The sequence below is a fragment of the Oncorhynchus masou genome, chromosome 29 (genome assembly GCF_036934945.1).
Source record: "Oncorhynchus masou masou isolate Uvic2021 chromosome 29, UVic_Omas_1.1, whole genome shotgun sequence".
NCBI classification, from domain to species: domain Eukaryota; kingdom Metazoa; phylum Chordata; class Actinopteri; order Salmoniformes; family Salmonidae; genus Oncorhynchus; species Oncorhynchus masou.
This window is the reverse complement of record NC_088240.1, coordinates 43,783,718-43,804,740: the sequence shown is the minus strand read 5'-3', so window position 1 is coordinate 43,804,740 and position 21,023 is coordinate 43,783,718. Positions and strand designations below refer to the sequence as shown.

At 42.7% G+C, this 21,023-nt stretch overlaps 1 protein-coding gene across 1 annotated transcript in view; it reads left to right on the top strand.

Moving 5' to 3' along the window:
* The window catches only part of LOC135519884 (inactive dipeptidyl peptidase 10-like), a 181,876-nt gene that overhangs the window by 31,708 nt on the left and 129,145 nt on the right, over positions 1-21,023 (top strand). The window contains exon 3 of the mRNA XM_064945084.1: positions 1,004-1,099. Coding sequence (XP_064801156.1) covers positions 1,004-1,099 — 96 coding nt within the window. The remainder of the gene's footprint in view (positions 1-1,003; positions 1,100-21,023) is intronic.

Genomic DNA, 21,023 nt, shown 5'->3' with positions numbered 1-21,023 from the left:
CTTTCCCTCTCTCTCTCCCTCTCCCTCCATCACTCCCTCTCCCTCTCCCTCCATCACTCACTCTCCCTCTCTCTCTCCTCCCTCCATCACTCCCTCTCTCACTCCCTCTCCCTCTCCCTCTCTCTCTCCCCCCATCACTCCCTCTCCCTCTCCCTCTCTCTCTCTCTCCATCACTCCCTCTCCCTCTCCCTCTCTCTCTCCCTCCATCACTCCCTCTCCCTCTCCCTCTCCCTCTCCCTCTCCCTCTCCCTCTCCCTCTCCCTCTCCCTCTCCCTCTCCCTCCCTCCCTACCTGTTTGGATACTGGATGCTGATTGGACGTGCAGCGTTCCAATCCATGCTGTATTGGCCCTCACAGACACACCTATGCCTGCTAACAGTTCCATCTAAAAATGATCAATAAGAATATCATGTTCATGTTGCTGTCCGAATCATCTCTTGTATTTATCTCAACTTGCACATTATTTCCACTTGCTTCCAACCTGGCATTTAGTTTGGTACTGCGTGGGTCACTATAAAAACTCTGTCTGCCTGTCCGACCTCGGAAACGATGTTTCACTTTTGAATTTCGATCTCTGTCGTACCGTACATGGAGTGAAAGGTGACACCTTAAACACAGATATTGGATCAGATTACCCTACCCTAAATGCTTACCTTGAACATCAGGGGCAGCAACGTAATGGCAATCTCTTGGCGGCATCTGCCTGGGATAACTTCTAGGTTAGGACCAAGGAGGCTGTCTTGTCCTTGATTGGAGACTGACCTGATGCTTTCTGGTAACTGGGTTCCTCAGAAAGACTTTGACGCAGCACACGTTACATCACAAAACAAGAAGCAATAGAACTACATTTTGCTACTTGCTCCTTGTATGAGAGAATAAACAATGCTGGGGAATATCAATAACGATAATGATAAAATAAAGGATTTGATCATTATTAAGTTCCCAGTATTAATAGAGTTTGGAATTAATGCACCTTTTCCCACCTATTTTTTTGTTGTTGCAGCGGACAGCCAAGCTGGCAGTGATAGCAAACTCACTGTGGAAGATCTGTTCAAGCCTGAGTTTGTGGTCCATGACCCAGAGGCCAAATGGATCAACGGTAAGTGCCAACACGTACTGCACAGTGCTGCCTTTTGGCGACCATAAAGAGATTTTAGAGCAGCTCATGATTTGTTGATGGAGCGCTCGTCAACATAATGGACATTTTGATGCAACTTGGTTGCAATGATTTGGTGAGGAGAGTCGTGTGTAACATGGTGCATGTCCTTTACACAAGGTGGCATAAGATTGGCTACGAACAGTCCTTAGTCTCAATGTTGGGAGTTTATTGTTGCTGACGTTAATGTGAATATGTCGTTATTTAAGTGTTTTTGTCACTGATCAGTGTGTTATTAGCCCTAAATAACCGTGGCAGGGTCGAGGTGGAGCTATTGCATTGGTCTTTGTGTTCCAAGTTAGCCTTCATGATACAGAGTATCTCACTTTGGCTGCCTGCGCTACCTACGAGCTGTCTCATTGTTCCCAAAATAACATAATCAGTTATAACTACATCTGTGGTATAAGTGAGAATGTTTCAAAACGCCTGGAATTAAACTGCCTCGTTGAAGCACTTAGCACATTTATGTAAAAATACACACACCTTCATATCCCTTCTTTGACATGAACAAGATCTTGATATGCTGCGAGTCTGCAGTCGGTCTGAGTTAGTTGGACAACAAAGGGACAATCCCTCGCCTGGCGCAGTAAAACCAGCTTGTGTCATTCATCGTCAAACTAAACTAGGATTTGCATGTCTCATACCCCTGCCTTCATGTATGTCTTTTCTTTCCCTCTGGTACATATTTACATTGTATTAATTCCTTTTCTGCTGGAGGGGGCTTGTATGTAAAAAAAAGAAAAAAAAGAGGCCCTGTTAGAGCAGATCTCTGACTAAAGCATTAAGTGAAGCACAAGTGAATCTGATTATGGTTGCGTTGTATGGAGAGGATAACGATAACTTTTACATGATAGGACTCCGACTTCTTAAGATGCTCCGGGGGATCCAAGTTACCATCCATTTCTCTATTCTGCTCCCCTGATGCCATTTGAGTTGTTTGTTTCAGATTCCCTCTCTGCCCATAACTGCATGACGTTGCTCGCAGCCAGAGGGTACGGGGTAGAGGCAAGGCCTTTCTGTTCATCAATATTTAATCCCCTCAGTGACACTTCTCCACTATCTCCACTGCACCATCTCAATCCCAGAGCTGACCTCAGGCTAGAGATGGAGAGGGCTAACATTGCATCGAGCCAGTCAGAAATCTAGGTTCATGGGGAACGGCTTTGATGATAGATGGACCCCAGACAAATAGGATGAAATAACAAATAGACAGGGAGTGTAAAATGCGGGAGCCGAGATTGAGCGTGGTGTGGCTTTGGAGGTTTTAGACAATCCAGATATTACTTTTTTGAGAGAGAAGCTATAGAAAGTATAGATTGGAAGGTATACTGTGTGTGGAAATGTATATGCGCAAGGTTAGATTAAAAAGGATAGTTATTATAGATTGCAGAGGGTGAATGGGTGGAATACATTAAATGGTTGATGGGAGAATCAATGGCAGTGTAAACGGAATGTACAGTAGAAACCTTGATTGATGCTGCCTCTCTTAAGCACATGAGGCTAAAGAGTCCAGTGACAGAGATCAAATGCTTTTCCTAGGGATGGATGATACAAATTGATATAAGAACAAATTATTGGTAAGACGGAAGGGGTAGATTAAAAGGATAAATGAGTGAAATCAGTTCTTATAAAGCCTGGGGAATCAGGTACTGTGTGTCCTTATGATTGGGTGTAATGGAGCCAAAGTTTTACAGGCCATTGTTCCCCAGAAACATCGCCGTTTGAGCTTGTCGCTATTACCTATCCCTACACTTTAGTTGGATATGTACCTGTAGAGTTGGGTAGCTATATACCCAGCAAACATGTAACGTTCCTACAACAGTTAGGTAACATTCCATGCCAATATAAGAATATCTCTCTATGCATTCATCCATTCCTTTTTCTTGTCAGTTGGCAATAATTCAATTTTTGTATCATTGCATGTTGATGAATCGGAATTCCAGTGTGTGCTCAGTTATTATTCATGAAAATTGGTATAAACATTACAGGTAGATAGCTGGCTAATGAATGCGCAAGTGTAAAGTATGAAGTAGAATATGTACCCCAGCTGTTGTTTTTTGTGTTGGCATTTGTGTGTGTATGCCTCTGCGTATGTGCGTGTGTAACAGTCACAGTCAGCCACTGTCACGCAATGCTCTCTCTCTGGGCTGTCAGTCTCTATCAGTATTGGCACAGCCTTTCCTTGAGGGCTGAACATCCTCAACCTGCCAGTGACAATCTGGTGAGAATAGTACATCACATCAACTTGCATCTTGTAATTCAGTCACATAGCACAGGAGTTACCAGTTGGCTCCATTACTCTCTCAAGTCTTAAGGCAATTGCCAGTTTTTGGGGGCAATGTTGCCAAGCAATGTTGCTGGCAACAGAGCGGTGTATGAGACACTGGTGCAAATGATGAGCAATGAGCAACTTGGACATGAATAATATACACTGCTCAAAAAAATAAAGGGAACACTAAAATAACACATCCTAGATCTGAATGAATGAAATATTCTTATTAAATACTTTTTTCTTTACATATTTGAATGTGCTGACAACAAAATCACACAAAAATTATCAATGGAAATCAAATGTATCAACCCATGGAGGTCTGGATTTACCCATGGTGCTTGCCTACGGAGCTGTGAGGGGAACAGCACCGCAGTACCTCCAGGCTCTGATCAGGCCCTACACCCAAACAAGGGCACTGCGTTCATCCACCTCTGGCCTGCTCGCCTCCCTACCACTGAGGAAGTACAGTTCCCGCTCAGCCCAGTCAAAACTGTTCGCTGCTCTGGCCCCCCAATGGTGGAACAAACTCCCTCACGACGCCAGGACAGCGGAGTCAATCACCACCTTCCGGAGACACCTGAAACCCCACCTCTTTAAGGAATACCTAGGATAGGATAAAGTAATCCTTCTCACTCCCCCCCCTTAAATGATTTAGATGCACTATTGTAAAGTGGCTGTTCCACTGGATGTCATAAAGTGAATTCACCAATTTGTAAGTCGCTCTGGATAAGAGCGTCTGCCAAATGACTTAAATGTAATGTAAATGTAATGGATTTGGAGTCACACTCAAAATTAAAGTGGAAAACCACACTACAGGCTGATCCAACTTTGATGTAATGTCCTTAAAACAAGTAAAAATGAGGCTCAGTAGTGTGCGTGGCCTTCACGTGCATGTATGAACTCCCTACAATGCCTGGGCATGCTCCTGATGAGGTGGTGGATGGTCTCCTGAGGGATCTCCTCCCAGACCTGGACTAAAGCATCCGCCAACTCCTGGACAGTCTGTGGTGCAACATGGCGTTGGTGGATGGAGTGAGATATGATGTCCCAGATGTGCTCAATTGGATTAAGGTCTGTGGAACGGGCGGGCCAGTCCATAGCATCAATGTTTTCCTCTTGCAGGAACTGCGGACACACTCCATCCACATGAGGTCTAGCACTGTCTTGCATTAGGAGGAACCTCGAGCCAACCGCACCAGCATATGGTCTCACAAGGGGTCTGAGGATCTCATCTCGGTACTTAATGGCAATCAGGCTACTTCTGGCGAGCACATGGAGGGCTGTGTGGCCCCCCCCCCAAAGAAATGCCACCCCACACCATGATTGACCCATCGCCAAACTGGTCATGCTGGAGGATGTTGCAGGCAGCAGAACGTTCTCCACGGCATCTCCAGACTGTCACGTCTGTCACATGTGCTCAGTGTGAACCTGCCTTCATCTGTGAAGAGCACAGGGCGGCCGTGGTGAATTTGCCAATCTTGGTGTTCTCTGGCAAATGCCAAACGTCCTATACGGTGTTGGGCTTTAAGCACAACCCCCACCTGTGGATGTCGGGCCCTCATACCACCACATTTGTGTGGGTTGTAGACTCCATCTCATGCTACCACTAGAGTGAAAGCACCGCCAGCATTCAAAAGTGACCAAAACATCAGCCAGGAAGCATAAGGAACTGAGAAGTGGTCTGTGGTTATCACCTGCAGAACCACTCCTTTATTGGGAGTGTCTTGCTAATTGCCTATAATTTCCACCTGTTGTCTATTCCATTTGCACAACAGCATGTGAAATGTATTGTCAATCAGTGTCGCTTCCTAAGTGGACAGTTTGATTTCACATAAGTGTGATTGACTTGGAGTTACATTGTGTTGTTTAAGTGTTCCCTTTATTTTTTGAGCAGTGTATTTCATATGAAGTATATATTTAACTTAAAACTCAATTTCCACATTTATTTTCTCATCTCCAATTGCTTTTTCTTGCCTGTTGGCTGCCACACCTGTACTGGAATTTATTAGCTAACAAACAAGCATTAAAGAGGTGTTGCCTTGGGCATCCACTCAACCTACTGCCAGTCAAGTCAACGGCAACGGCAACGCAGACAAGGATAACTATATTTAAAAATGTTTTACTTCAGAACTTTATGCTAGGAAGTGTAAATGATATTAATCAAGCTAGCTAGCTAGTTAAACATACAAAAAAATTAAAAAATAAACGAAATGTAAAATCTACATGACAATCTACATGACAAGCTAGTGAATTAGCCTGTTTGTCCCATTGACATAGCATGGGTTACGGTTAACATGCTAATCAATTAGCATGAGCATCACCGTGGATAGTTCAACAGTTAAACATGAAAAATTTAACACAGTATGTATTTATTTACGCCTCGTGATATAATATTGTAGTGGAGCAAAATACGAGATGTGAATGGCCAACATTTCACTCCAACATGGGAGTTGATTTCTCTCTTGCTTCAGCTCAAAACGGTTGCGATGTTTTCCAAAATATTTTGGAGAACATTCTGATCACATTTCCAATATCTGTGCTCTGATTGGAGGATTCCTACAAATTGCCCAATAAGTGGAGCTGCCAATCAACATTCCCAGATAATAAAAAGTTGCTCATTTTCATTGCAAAATAGTTAAATCAACCATTGCTGGCAACATTGCTCGGCAATATTACTTAATAAAATTCCCAGTGTATCATGGCCTTTATCCTTACTAGTAGTTTCAGTAACCACTCAGTTCTATTATGTCCTAAATATTACCAGTCAACTCTGTTACTATGTAACATTTTAATTATGTGACTCCCTTGCATCCAGTCAACTCTGTAATTCTGTAACATGTCAACAAAAATGTTTTTCTTCCCTTACAACAGTTTCTTGTTTTAGACTGTATGTTGGGTAATGCATTGAGCTGAAATAATGTATACAGTCTTGGATGTTTCATTATACTCTCAGTTATTGCGGGTGGTTCAGGATAAGGTTATGTCATGAGAAATCCCACCCAGACAGACACCCTAAGGCACAGGGATCAGTGCAGCCACAGCTCCTGGAATGGACGGGTAGTGGAAATGTTGGGACATAGGGACATGTTGATGGGTACTGAAACATATGGTCACATACAGTACCGAAGTCTTAAATGCAGAAGTGCTCACAATGGCTGGCATCTGCCCATTGTCCATACAAGGTTAGTCATACTCACCCAATTTGAACTTACCGATGAAAAATGCTTTTGCGCATTCTGACTTGTACACAACAACAAAACATGGACACTCACTGAACGACTCAAGTTATGATTACACAAATGCAGAGATATGTTGACTCATTCTAACATATGTTAACCCCTGCTGAACCTAGTGCTGCAATCTTACCCACATATGTGCACCCGCTGGCACAATCTTTCCCACGTAAATGCACTTCCAAATACGTTTAATTTTACTGACTCATACCAACACATTGAACGACGGTCAGATTCATCCTCATCCCAATTTGCACAGACATAGCCGATGATGGTAAGATGATCAGTGTTGTCAACTGCCCTGAGGTGAGCAGTTCACCTTGGCACACATCAGTGCACGTTTCATTACTCACACTAGGCGAGTGCTTGGTAAATCATTGTTTTCATCCACACCGCTTATTCTAAATTGAGGATCTGGCGTGGGCCTATAGCCCTAAAGCTACACAGTCCATGATTAGGGTAAAGGCGTTCAGAATTTAGAGTGTGTAGAGAGGACAGCTCAGCTTGGATATAGGCTGCTTGAACTTACTATTTAGCTACAAACTGTGGTTGAGTTAAACAATGATATCAGACCATGCTCCAGGTTTATTTATCTTTCTTTAGATTGCCAGATTGCTGAAGAGTTCTGAACTTTGTGTGTCACTCTCACCCCACCAATATGCTTCATTTTGGGTTCCGTCACAGTAACCCTCCTCCCCACCTGGATTCACTCTAATTTACCTGATTAGCTCCGTAATTAATTAAATTAAGTCACTTTACTCCCCTGCCGCTTGCCATTAAGAAGCCAGAGGTAAAGAACGGCCTCAGTCTTGTCGGCTGCCTATGATCTGTAGAGCAGGATGCAAGGAACGGATCAGAAAGTACAATGGCGTCCCTTTTAGAGTGTTTTTCTACTTGCATGCGTCTGCAGCATCGTTCTCCGGGGTTAATGAGAAATCCCATGCTCCGGTGCCTGCCATTAATTAACAATAGAGGCTTCTCAAGCTGCATTATAGGGCATCAGAGTAGGGGAGAATACACCAGGTGGGTGTGAGTGTGTGTGCGTGCGTGCATGCGTGTGTGCGCGCGTGCATGTGGGCGGGGGGGGGGGGGGGGGGGTGAACGGATGTGATATCCTTACACCTTTCTCAAAGACAAATATGCTGCTTCTGCGGTGCAGAGGCCACTATAAAGCTTGATGTATTCACTATTCTACTCCCTCTGTTGCAAGGCTACTGTGACACCAATCAATTCCAGCAAATGCTGGCTCCCCCATTATCCCAGTTCTGAACAGTGAGGGAAAATTATTAAAACTATGTCTGCAACCGTATATTTCTTTCTCTTTTTGCCTCTTCTGCTCTCATTGTTCCTAGTTTTACATGAGTTGTTAGGAGTTGCACTGTGTGCCTCAATGTGTCTGTTAGTTCAGCATAATCATAATAAGAGAAAAATCCTGCCACTGTGTCTTATTCTCCAAGTCACCAGTGTGTTTTTCCTGCTTATGTTGCGTAGAAGATATCTTTTGATTTGGAATACCCAACAGACCTGGCAAAAATACAGACAGAACGCTTCTCTCAGAAAGATACACATAGATAAAGAGTAAGAAAGAAATAGAAAGACAGGGAAACATGTATACTTCCAGAGATATGAAAGAGATGTAGGAGACATTTTCTTCAATGTGGGACACGGAAACAGTCAGGTCTCTAACATAGAAGTAGAGCAGGAGACGAACATAGAGGGAATGGGAGATACCTGTCTCGGTCTCTGATGAGAAGAACCCTTCCATTCTCGTGGTGTTCCTCACACCCATGTGTGACAGTTGAAGATGATTGCCTCTAATGCCTGTTGATTGTCTTTATCGGAATCTGTCATCAGACAGACAGTGGGTTTCCAGCCCAGTGGATTCCCATTTATTTCCCAATCCCATAACAGGAAAACTGGCAACATTCTCCTTCCACCCTAATTTGCAATGAACCACAACACTCCACTCACCCCTAAGGTAGCCTTTTTAATACACAGTAATGCACCGTTCCATCCCGTGTCACACTGTTTCGACAGAAAAGGCCATTTAGTGGCATCCTAACGAGTCTAGGGTATTGATTGGCTCTCACCTGGCGGTGAGGAGGAGGGAGGGCCAATGAGAGCAGACAGTGATGTATTGGATAAGGGTTCCTGGCTGACAGGGCTCAGCACTAGGCCAGCATGGGTTAGAGCTACCAGTCACTGCTCATTTAGAAGTTTGGAAATCGACTCTATCAAAGCACATAGGACTCTCACTTTAAAGCCAGCAGGTTTTAACTGACACTTACACTGTGTGGATCCTCTGACCTTCATAGTATCTCCTGTGTGACATTTACAACGGTCTACTGACTGCAAATACCTCTGTCTTTCCTCAGCATTGATCATATCAAAGAAAGTCAAGACCATGAGACGACTATGTCTAGCCCATGTGACGCAGGTGCACCATCAATAACTGGAATCAAATTAGAGAGTAATGGACATTTTCGTGCTGCAATACTAGAATAAATTGATCAGTACGAGGGGGTACCTGAATAACCGGCACTATATCTTTCCTTGAATTGTCGTTAGCTACCTGTCATGTAATTTGTGTTGTGTGTATAACATAATGGTATAGGAAATACAGTCATTAAAATACAGTGCATTCGGAAAGTAGTATTCAGACCCCTTTACTTTTTCTACATTTTTTTTGTTACAGCCTTATTCTAAAATTATTAACTATTTTTTTCTCATCATCTACCCCATAATGACGGAGAAAAAACAGGTTTTTAGAAATGTGTGCAAATGTATTACAAATAAAACAATTAAATATGACATTTACATAAGTATTCAGACCCTTTACTCAGTACTTTGTTGAAGCACCTTTGGCAGTGTTTACAGTCTCACGTCTTCTTGGGTAAGAAGCTAGAAGTTTGGCACACCTGTATTTTGGAAGTTTCTTCCGTTCTTCTCGGGAGATCGTCTCAAGCTCTGTCAGGTTGGATGGGGAAAGTTGCTGCACATCTATTTTCAGGTCTCTCCAGAGATGCTCGATCGGGTTCAAGTCCGGGTTCTGGCTGGGCCACTCAAAGACATTCAGAGACTTGTCCCGAAGCTGCTCCTGCGTTGTCTTGGCTGTGTGCTTAGGATCGTTGTCTTGTTGGAAAGTGGACCTTCACCCCACTCTGAGGTCCTGAGCGCCCTGGAGCATGTTTTCATCAAGGATCTCTCTCTACTTTGCTCTGTTCAGCTTTCCATTGATCCTGACTAATCTCTCAGTCCCTGCCGCTGAAAACATCCTCACAGCATGATGCTCCCACCACCATGCTTTACTGTAGGGATGGTGCCATGTTTCCTCCAGATGTGACTCTTGACATTCATGCCAAAGAGTTCAATCTTGGTTTCATCAGACCAGAGAGTCTTGTTTCTCATGGTCTGAGTCCTTTAGGTTCCTTTTGAAAGAACTCCAAGCTGGCTGTCATGTGCCTTTTACAGAGGAGTGGCTTCTGTCTGGCCACTCTACCATAAAGGCCTGTCTAGGCGCTCTACGGGCAATTCCTTGGACCTCATGGCTTGGTATTTGCTCTGATAACTGTGGGACTTTATATAGGCACGTGTGTGCCTTTCCAAATCATTTCCAATCAATTGAATTTACCACAGATGGACTCCAATCATGTTGTTGAAACGTTTCAAGGATGATCAATGGAAACAGGATGTACCTGAGCTCAATGTCAAGTCTCATAGCAAAGAGACTGAATACTTATGTAAATAAGTACTGCTTTTTATTTCTAATAAATTTGCAAACATTTCTAAAAACCTGTTTTCACTTTGTCATTATGGGATATTGTGTGTAGATTTACGAGGCAAAAAAAAAATCCCCATTAGAGTAAGGTTGTAACGTAACAAAATGTGCAAAAAGGGAAGGAGTACTTTCCGAATGCACTGTATGTGAGGTGAAGTGTGGTAAGGTGCTTGGCTATCCGTGGTGAGTCTCAGTTTGGCTAAGACTTGTAATGGTATCTGTTAAATTAGGAAAGAGCAGATGCCAGAGTGGTGTAAAGGACAAGGTCTTTGCTTCATTCATTCGTATATTGATCCAGAATGGAAGGGAAGCTTTTTAATGAACAGCTACAATACAAATTACAGCCTGATTCTGAAGGATTTGGAAGGGCATTTTGGGAAATCATTGCATCTGACACAATCACACTTGCTTGCGCACACACATGCACACAATTACACCCACACACAAGCACAGGCACACAATGTAGCGATTTGAATTTACCTGAAACATTTGAAAGCTTTTATTATGTGAGAAGAGTGTGTGTGCAGGGCATGTAAGGGATCATATTTGTCAACAAAACAAATAGAAGTTTTAAAGGACACAAACCATGTTTCCATCTACAGTTTTTATGCTAGTAAAGTCATACCATGTAAAATATAAACACAACAACTATGATCGAAACAGGACGTTTCTGTACAATTTTATAAATGCTGACAGATAATTTGTTTGTTCAACATGGTGGGATGTTTTTGTTTCGGTAAAATTAATATAATATTTTATTTCATATTATAACCATCATATCGAAGTAAACTTGGAGTCCCGCGATGATATGGTTCTTCCCACAACGATTCTGGAAGCCATGCAGTTCATGAGGCTACAGATGAAAGTGCACGGACATGAGCTTGATTCTACTTTACAATGAATATCGAGGGTCTATTTCTGGTGACATAATGATCGATGCTTGACTTCTGTTTGACAAATACAAATACTCTCGCTCTCATCCATAATAATATAATTGTGTAAACTACCCGCACAGCCTACGCTCACTGTATCTGCTAGCTGTTGGCTAGAGTTAATGTGTCAAGAACAGAGTGGGCACATTTGCAATTTAACACAATTTTTATTTTGGTACATGAAAACTTAAGCGAAAAAGAAAATTGTCTGTGCACGACATCATCACGCACAGATTTTTATTTGCAACAAGTCAGTTTGCTGGAAACACTACTGGTGGGAAAATGCACATATTTTCTTTATATTTGCATAACAATCTGTCGCCAATTGGATGGAAACCTAACACGGGGCCTCCTATGGAGTGTAGTGTTGTCACAATACCAGAATTGTGGCTTTTGATACCATACCAGGTTTAGTATCACGATACTCTATACCCAAATCAAATCAAATCAAATTTTATTTGTCACATACACATGGTTAGCAGATGTTAATGCGAGTGTAGCGAAATGCTTGTGCTTCTAGTTCCGACAATGCAGTAATAACCAACAAGTAATCTAACTAACAATTCCTAAACTACTGTCTTATACACAGTGTAAGGGGATAAAGAATATGTACATAAGGATATATGAATGAGTGATGGTACAGAGCAGCATAGGCAAGATACAGTAGATGGTATCGAGTACAGTATATACATATGAGATGAGTATGTAAACAAAGTGGCATAGTTAAAGTGGCTAGTGATACATGTATTACATAAGGATGCAGTCGATGATATAGAGTACAGTATATACGTATGCATATGAGATGAATAATGTAGGGTAAGTAACATTATATAAGGTAGCATTGTTTAAAGTGGCTAGAGATATATTTACATAATTTCCCATCAATTCCCATTATTAAAGTGGCTGGAGTTGAGTCAGTGTCAGTGTGTTGGCAGCAGCCACTCAATGTTAGTGGTGGCTGTTTAACAGTCTGATGGCCTTGAGATAGAAGCAGTTTTTCAGTCTCTCGGTCCCCGCTTTGATGCACCTGTACTGACCTCGCCTTCTGGATGATAGCGGGGTGAACAGGCAGTGGCTCGGGTGGTTGATGTCCTTGATGATCTTTATGGCCTTCCTGTAACATCGGGTGGTGTAGGTGTCCTGGAGGGCAGGTAGTTTGCCCCCGGTGATGCGTTGTGCAGACCTCACTACCCTCTGGAGAGCCTTACGGTTGAGGGCGGAGCAGTTGCCGTACCAGGCGGTGATACAGCCCGCAAGGATGCTCTCGATTGTGCATCTGTAGAAGTTTGTGAGTGCTTTTGGTGACAAGCCGAATTTCTTCAGCCTCCTGAGGTTGAAGAGGCGCTACTGCGCCTTCTTCACGATGCTGTCTGTGTGAGTGGACCAATTCAGTTTGTCTGTGATGTGTATGCCGAGGAACTTAAAACTTGCTACTCTCTCCACTACTGTTCCATCGATATGGATAGGGGGGTGTTCCCTCTGCTGTTTCCTGAAGTCCACAATCATCTCCTTAGTTTTGTTGACGTTGAGTGTGAGGTTATTTTCCTGACACCACACTCCGAGGGCCCTCACCTCCTCCCTGTAGGCCGTCTCGTCGTTGTTGGTAATCAAGCCTACCACTGTTGTGTCGTCCGCAAACTTGATGAATTGAGTTGGAGGCGTGCGTGGCCACGCAGTCGTGGGTGAACAGGGAGTACAGGAGAGGACTCAGAACGCACCCTTGTGGGGCCCCAGTGTTGAGGATCAGCGGGGAGGAGATGTTGTTACCTACCCTCACCACCTGGGGGCGGCCCGTCAGGAAGTCCAGTACCCAGTTGCACAGGGCGGGGTCGAGACCCAGGGTCTCGAGCTTGATGACGAGCTTGGAGGGTACTATGGTGTTGAATGCCGAGCTGTAGTCGATGAACAGCATTCTCACATAGGTATTCCTCTTGTCCAGATGGGTTAGGGCAGTGTGCAGTGTGGTTGAGATTGCATCGTCTGTGGACCTATTTGGGCGGTAAGCAAATTGGAGTGGGTCTAGGGTGTCAGGTAGGGTGGAGGTGATATGGTCCTTGACTAGTCTCTCAAAGCACTTCATGATGACGGAAGTGAGTGCTACGGGGCGGTAGTCGTTTAGCTCAGTTACCTTAGCTTTCTTGGGAACAGGAACAATGGTGGCCCTCTTGAAGCATGTGGGAACAGCAGACTGGTATAGGGATTGATTGAATATGTCCGTAAACACACCAGCCAGCTGGTCTGCGCATGCTCTGAGGGCGCGGCTGGGGATGCCGTCTGGGCCTGCAGCCTTGCGAGGGTTAACACGTTTAAATGTTTTACTCACCTCGGCTGCAGTGAAGGAGAGACCGCATGTTTCCGTTGCAGGCCGTGTCAGTGGCACTGTATTGTCCTCAAAGCGGGCAAAAAAGTTATTTAGTCTGCCTGGGAGCAAGACATCCTGGTCCGTGACTGAGCTGGATTTCATCTTGTAGTCCGTGATTGACTGTAGACCCTGCCACATGCCTCTTGTGTCTGAGCCGTTGAATTGAGATTCTACTTTGTCTCTGTACTGACGCTTAGCTTGTTTGATAGCCTTACGGAGGGAATAGCTGCACTGTTTGTACCGAAAACAGTACCGAAACGATAAACAATTCCAAAACGATACTCGATACCGAAACGATACCACAGAAGAAAATAAAGTGTATTAGCTTAGAGAGCCCTTTTATTCTCTATTTTGGTTAGGTCAGGGTGTGACTAGGGTGGGCAAATCTATGTTTTCTATTTCTTTGTTGGCCGGATATGGTTCCCAATCAGAGGCAGCTGTCTATCGTTGTCTCTGATTGGGGATCATACTTAGGCAGCTTTTTCCCACCTGTAGTTTGTGGGATCTTGTTTTGGTACTGTGCTGTTTAACCCTACTAAACTTTACGTTTTGTATTTGTTGTTTTTTCGGTGTTCATTGAATAAAGTAAGATGTACGCCTACCACGCTGCACCTTGGTCCCATCCTTCCATCAGCGAGTGTAACACTATGGCCATACATTTGGGACAAATGATTTTCTTAGACCTACAGTATGATTCATTATTCATTACAGCTAAATCGTTTAATGTATTAGATGAATCGTTTAGTTCCAAAATGACATAATAACACTTGGAAGCTCATTTCTGAAGCTTCTATATTGCAATATATCTACACTCCATAGAAATGCAATTGATTTCACACAGCATACTACAATTCCCAGAGTGCAATCCAACTTCCAGGGTGCAATGCTCTGCACAGGGCTGCTGGTAGGCTACTGGCTACTGATAGCACGCCCAGACAAACACAAAGTAGTCTACATTTACTGTCATAGCTAAGTTATGAGTGCCTTTCATATTACTTTTGGTTTGTAATCATATTATAATGCTCACACGAATGTCACTCACAGGCCAGTTTAATAGGTAAACCCATCTAGTAGCGGGTCAAACCTAACTTTGCCTCCAGAACAGCTTGAATTTTTTGGTGCATTCTACAAGGTGTCAGAAACGTTCCACAGGGATGTTGGTCCATGATGATGTGATGGCATCATGCAGTTGCTGGAGATTGGACTTTGGTACATTCATGCTGCGAACAGCCTGTTTAATCTCATCCGAAATTTGCTCTATTGTGTTGTAGTCTGCGGACTGTGTCGGTCACTAAAGTTAACTGAACTCGCTGTCATGTTCCAGGCGATGTTTTTCTACTTCTCAATTGTCCAGTTTTGGTGATCATGTGCCCACTGTAGCCGCTTCTTCTTGTTTTTCGCTGGAACCTGTTGTGGTCGTCCTATGCAATAGCCCATTCGTGACAAGGATCGACGAGTTGTGAGTTCCGAGATGTTATTCTGCACACCACTGTTGTACTGTGCCATTATGTGTGGCCCACCGGTTAGCTTGCACGATTCTTGGGATTCTCTTTCGACCGCTCTCATCAACAAGCTGTTTTCACCCACATTGTTTTTTTTGTCGCATCATTCTCGGTAAAACATAAACACTGTCATGCGTGAAAAGGGTGGCTGTTTCTGAGATACTGGATCTGGTGCGCCTGGCATCATAGATCATACCACTCTCAAAGTCGCCGAGGTTACCGGGTGATGTACCTAATAAATTGGCCTGTAAGTGTACGTTCATGTCAGTGTCACTCAAAAATAATTAGAATTTAGTTGCTAGTACAATAAAATTACAATGTAAATGTCACGTGTTAATATTTTTTAATGTCGTTTTGCAACTTAACCTACACTGATTTGAAACTAACACCATTTGCATAGTTGTTTCAGTGGCCCTCATCTACTCTGTAAGCAAAGTATTCCCATAGTTCGCTTCTGGGGACAGTTTTGTCAACAAGCTGCGGGCGTGAAAGTATGGTGTTTTCATTTGAAGAAGCCATGCTGTCGGCATTTTCTCTCTCCTCTTGCTCCTCAAAAGCAACTCATGCTGTGTCAGCTGCGTGTGCAAGTGCAAGTAGCCCGGCTAGCTTACTCCTGCAACCTTTAAGAAGATTCAGACAAATTACTAGACAGACTTGATCCTCTCAATCCGCATATGACGTGAGACACATTTGACATAAGTACTGAAAGTAACAGAAATCGTAGTATCAAAACGTTTTCATGTTCTAGTATTGAAAATGTACCGAAGTTTCAGTATACCAGTAATCGAGTGTGAAATTTTGTTTTGTACAGTGAATATAGCTATATATAAACAATATATTTGCCCTGTACTTTTTTTAAATGATTTTTAATAGTAAAGTGGGCAAACTTTAGAAATGCCAACAACGAACAGTGAGACATCGTATCATGCATAAAAAAAACAAATCATGAAAGAAAAGCATTACAAGTTTCAAATGTGTAAAGTTAGTACGGGAGAGGTGGAAAAAATATTGTTATTGATCAATAATGACAAACCTCCTGTCATTGACAACTTAGATGGAAAGCTACTAAGGATGGTAGCTGACTCTATAGCCACTCCTGTGTTTAATCTGAGCCTAGAGAAATGTATTTGTCCTCAGGCCTGGAGGGAAGCCAAAGTAATTCCGCTACCCAAGAGTAGTAAAGCGGCCTTTACCGGTTCTAACAGCAGATATATAAGCTTGCTGCCAGCTCTTAGCAAACTATTGGAAAAAACTGTGTTTGACCAAATACAATGCTTTTTCTCTGTAAACAAATTAACAACATACTTTCAGCGTGCTTATAGAGAAAGGCACTCAACATGTACTGCACTGACACAAATTACTGATGATTGGTTAAAAGAAATTGATAATAAGAAGATTGTGGGAGCTGTAGTGTTAGATTTCAGTGCAGCCTTTGATATTATTGACCATAACCTGTTGTATCGTGGATTCATAACCTCTGCCATATCGTGGATTCAGAGCTATCTATCTAATAGAACTCAAAGGGTTTAATGGAAGCTTCTCTAATGTCAAACATGTAAAGTGTGGTGTACTGCAGGGCAGCTCTCTAGGCCCTCTACTCTTTTCTATTTTTACCAATGACCTGGCACTGGCATTAAACAAAGCATGTGTGTCAATGTATGCTGATAATTCAACCATATACACAATCATCAACCACAGCTAATGAAGTCACTGAAACCCTTAACAAAGAGTTGCAGTCTGTTTTGTAATGGGTGGCCAGTAATAAACTGGTCCTGGACATCTCTAAAACTAAGATAATTTTATTTGGTACAAATCATTCCCAATGTTCTAACCCTCAGCGGAATCTGGTAATGAATGGTGTGGCTGTTGAACAAGTTGAGGAGACTAAATTACTTGTTGTTACCTTGTAAACTGTCATGGTCAAAACATATAGATTCAATGGTCGTAAAGATGGGGAGAAGTCTGTCCATAATAAAGAGATGCTCTGACTTTTTGACATCACACTCCAAAAAAGCAAGTTCTGCAGGCTCTAGTTTAGTCTAATCTTGATTATTGTCCAGTCGTGTGGTCTAGTGCTGCAAGGAAAGACCTAGTTAAGCTGCAGATGGCCCAGAACAGAACGGCACGTCTTGCTCTTCTTTGTAATCAGAGGGCTGATATACATTCTATTCATGCCAATCTCTCTTAGCTAAGAGTTGACGAGAGACTGACTGCATCACTTATTGTCTATATAAGAAACATTAACGTGTTGAAAATCCTAAATCGATTGGGATTACACACAGCTCTGACACACACTTACCCACCAGACATGCCACCAGGGATCTTTTCACAGTCCCCAAATCCAGAACAAATCAAGAAAGCATACAGTGTTATATAGAGCCATTGTTGTATGGAACTCCGTTTCATCTCATATTGCTCAAATAAACAGCAAACCTGGTTTCAGAAAACAGATAAAGCAACACCTCACGGTACCACGCCTCTCCCCTATTTGACCTATATAGTTTGTGTGATGCATTGATATGTAGGCTACGTATGCCTTTCTGTCCTTGAGCTGTTCTTGCCTATTAATGTTCTGTATTATGTCATGTTTCATGTTTTGTGTGGACCCCAGGAAGAGTAATGACTGCTTTTGCAACAGCTACTGGTGATCTTAATAAAATTAAATAAATAAAAACAACTAAAAACAACTGAATTAGCATAATTACAATTGAAAATTTATGTCTAAATGTAGAATTTGTCAAATTAATTCCCTTGGCAAGGGTGCACTTTTCATCGCAAGCAGTTTTCTCACTTTTGTAATTGCCTAATGGACCATGGGAACAAAGAATAATTTGCAATAATTGGCTTACAGTCCAATATCAGTCATGCACTTAGTCACTAATCATACAAGTCATTGAAGTGTCCACTCACTCTTCCTGCTTTGGTCTAACCCTGAGGCCAAAACGGTACAAGCAAACACAATGGCTATTGTTGTCTATTAAAAGCTTACTATATTACTTCCTCCCAATGAGGCCATTGGCGAGCAGCCACATTAAACCTCTGTGCCACTGTGTTGTGCCCAGACTTCACTGACTTCACCTGACTTCACCTGACTTCACCCCTCTGAAGATACGGATTATTCCTCCTTTTACTTCTACCCTCCAACAGGATTTATCACCATGGCGAACGTGTTAATGTAACCTTTTGAGCTGTTACATTTGATCAATCAGAAACTGTTTGTGAGGACCTCATGTGCTTATTTAGGGTTGTTTTTGGCTATGGCTACGCTATTATCTAGAGAACTGAGTCATGGCGTATGAATATTTGCTTTTTCCAAAGTATGCTGATAAGGGCTCGTCCATGCTAAACTACAGTGCATTTGGAAAGTATTCAGACCCTTTGACTTTTTCCAAAATTTGTTACATTACAGGCTTATTCTAATTTTTTTTTTTTACTCATCAATCTTCTAATAATACCCCATAATACAACAATACCTCTCTTTGTCCTGTTGGAAGGTGAACCTTCGCCCCAGTCTGAGGTCTTTAGCGCACTGCAGCAAGTTTTCATCAAGGATCTCTCTGTACTTTGCTCTGTTCAGCTTTCTATTGATCCTGACTAGTCTCCCAGTCCCTGCCACTGAAAAACATCCTCACAGCATGATGCTGCCACCACCATGCTTTACTGTATGGATGGTGCAGGTTTCCTCCAGAGGTGATGCTTAGCATTCAGGCCAAAGTGTTCAATCTTGGTTTCATCAGACCAGAGAATCTTGTTTCTAACGGTCTAAGAGTCCTTTAGGTGACTTTTGACAAACTCCAAGTGGGCTGCCATGTGCCTTTTACAGAGGAGTGCCTTCCGTCTGGCTACTCTACCACAAAGGCCTGATTGGTGGAGTGCTGCAGAGATGATTTTACCTCTGGAATGTTCTCCCATCTCCATAGAGGAACTCTGGAACTCTGTCAGAATGACTATCGAGTTCTTGGTCACCTTCCTGACCATGGCCCTTTCTCAGGCTTGATTGCTCAGTTTGGCCGGGTGACCAGCTCTAGGAAACTTTTTCCATTTAAGAACGATGGAGGCCACTGTGTTCTTCGGGACCTTCAATTCTGCAGAAATATTTTGGTATCCTTCCCCAGATCTGTGGCTCGACACAATCCTGTCTCGGAGCTCTACAGACAATTCCTTTGACCTCATGGCTTAGTTTTTGCTCTGACACGCACTGTAAACTGTGAGACATTATGTAGACAGGTGTGTGCCTTTCCCAGTCTTGTCCAATCAATTGAATTCACCACTGGTGGACTCCAATCAAGTTGTAGAAACATCTCAAGGATGATCAATGGAAACAAGATGCACCTGAGCTAAATGTTGAGTCTCATAGCAAAGGGTCTGAATACTTATTTAAAAAGGTATTTCTGTTTTTATTTTTAATAAATATGCAAAGATTTCTAAAAACCTGTTTTTGCTTTTTTATTATGGGTTATTGTGTGTAGATTTCTGAGTATTATTTTGTATTTAGAAATTTTAGAATACGGCTGTATTGTATCAAAATGTGGAAAAGGTCAAGGGGTCTGAATACTGTCCGAAGGCCCTGTATATGGAGTAGCATTTGCCTAGTTCAGGCTTCCTGAATGCTGCAAATGATAAACAAAACATTTTTTTTCATCGTCTACTTTTCATGAGCTCATCTGTCCAATCATTTTTCAGGTCCAGCCAAAGCCTAAAAGGTTGAATCCCAACCACATGCTGTTTTATGTGCAGCAAATAAACCAACGTCCCTGCCACAGTCCCCCTGGTCTCTTGGGTCACCAGGGCAATATATTATGGGATGACTGTTTCACCCCGCCATAGCCCTGTGACATTTCGCTACTGAGTACATTTCGCCCCATTGAAACAAGGCCTTGTGCATATGAGTGGATAGCGTACTATGAATTAAATACGTTTGGTTTAAATAGAAGCTTTGCAGGACAAAGATGCCTGTCTTTTATTAGTTATTCTTCATAGATTGTTCACTCAGTCTCCTCCACGACAATCATCGTCTAGCTGGTTTGCATTGTAAAATCTGTTGCCGTGGCAACTTAATGGGGTCAGAGAGGGACATGAAGACGCAGGACATTTTCTGGACTTGGTTTCATACATTTTTCAGAGCATTGTCTGGAGCTGGGCAATTATTATTATTTTTGTCTTTTTACCTCCCTGAAACGCAAGCTTATTATCGCATTCAAATTGGGCTGAGCCACAGGTCTGCCTGAATGGTTGAGAATGATTGTGTCATTTAAAAGGTCACTGGAAGGACGTTCACTGACTGTAGCCTGAGGTATGAACGTGATAAAGTTTGTTTGATTAACAGACTTCATACACATGCCTCTTGGGCTCAACGAGTTTTAATCATGAAATAAAATAGCTGTCACTTTCAATATTCCAAGACCGTCGCCTTGAAGCATTTTAAGATTACATGTATTCTATTTGGATCGTGCAAGGCATCTTTTAAAATGTATTCATTCCTGAGAGACACCTGAAGTGCAGTCCTCTATGTGAAATGTTTTAATGTTATTTTACAGTGGCATCTATCATCCTTCAACAGCTTTTCCCAGTATACAAAACTGGTTGTAATGATGTCAATTGAACCAGTTTTTCCACTGGGTCCACTTTCCCCAAAAACCACAGACTCCAGTTGGGAGGAAAGCGGGTTTCTTCTCAGTCTTTACACACCATGTGCCTCCTCCCAGAAACAAAAGGGCACCATTCACCCACTTTACCGAATGAGAGAGCATCACTCGCCTACTTTAGCGAATGAGAGGGCGCCACTCAC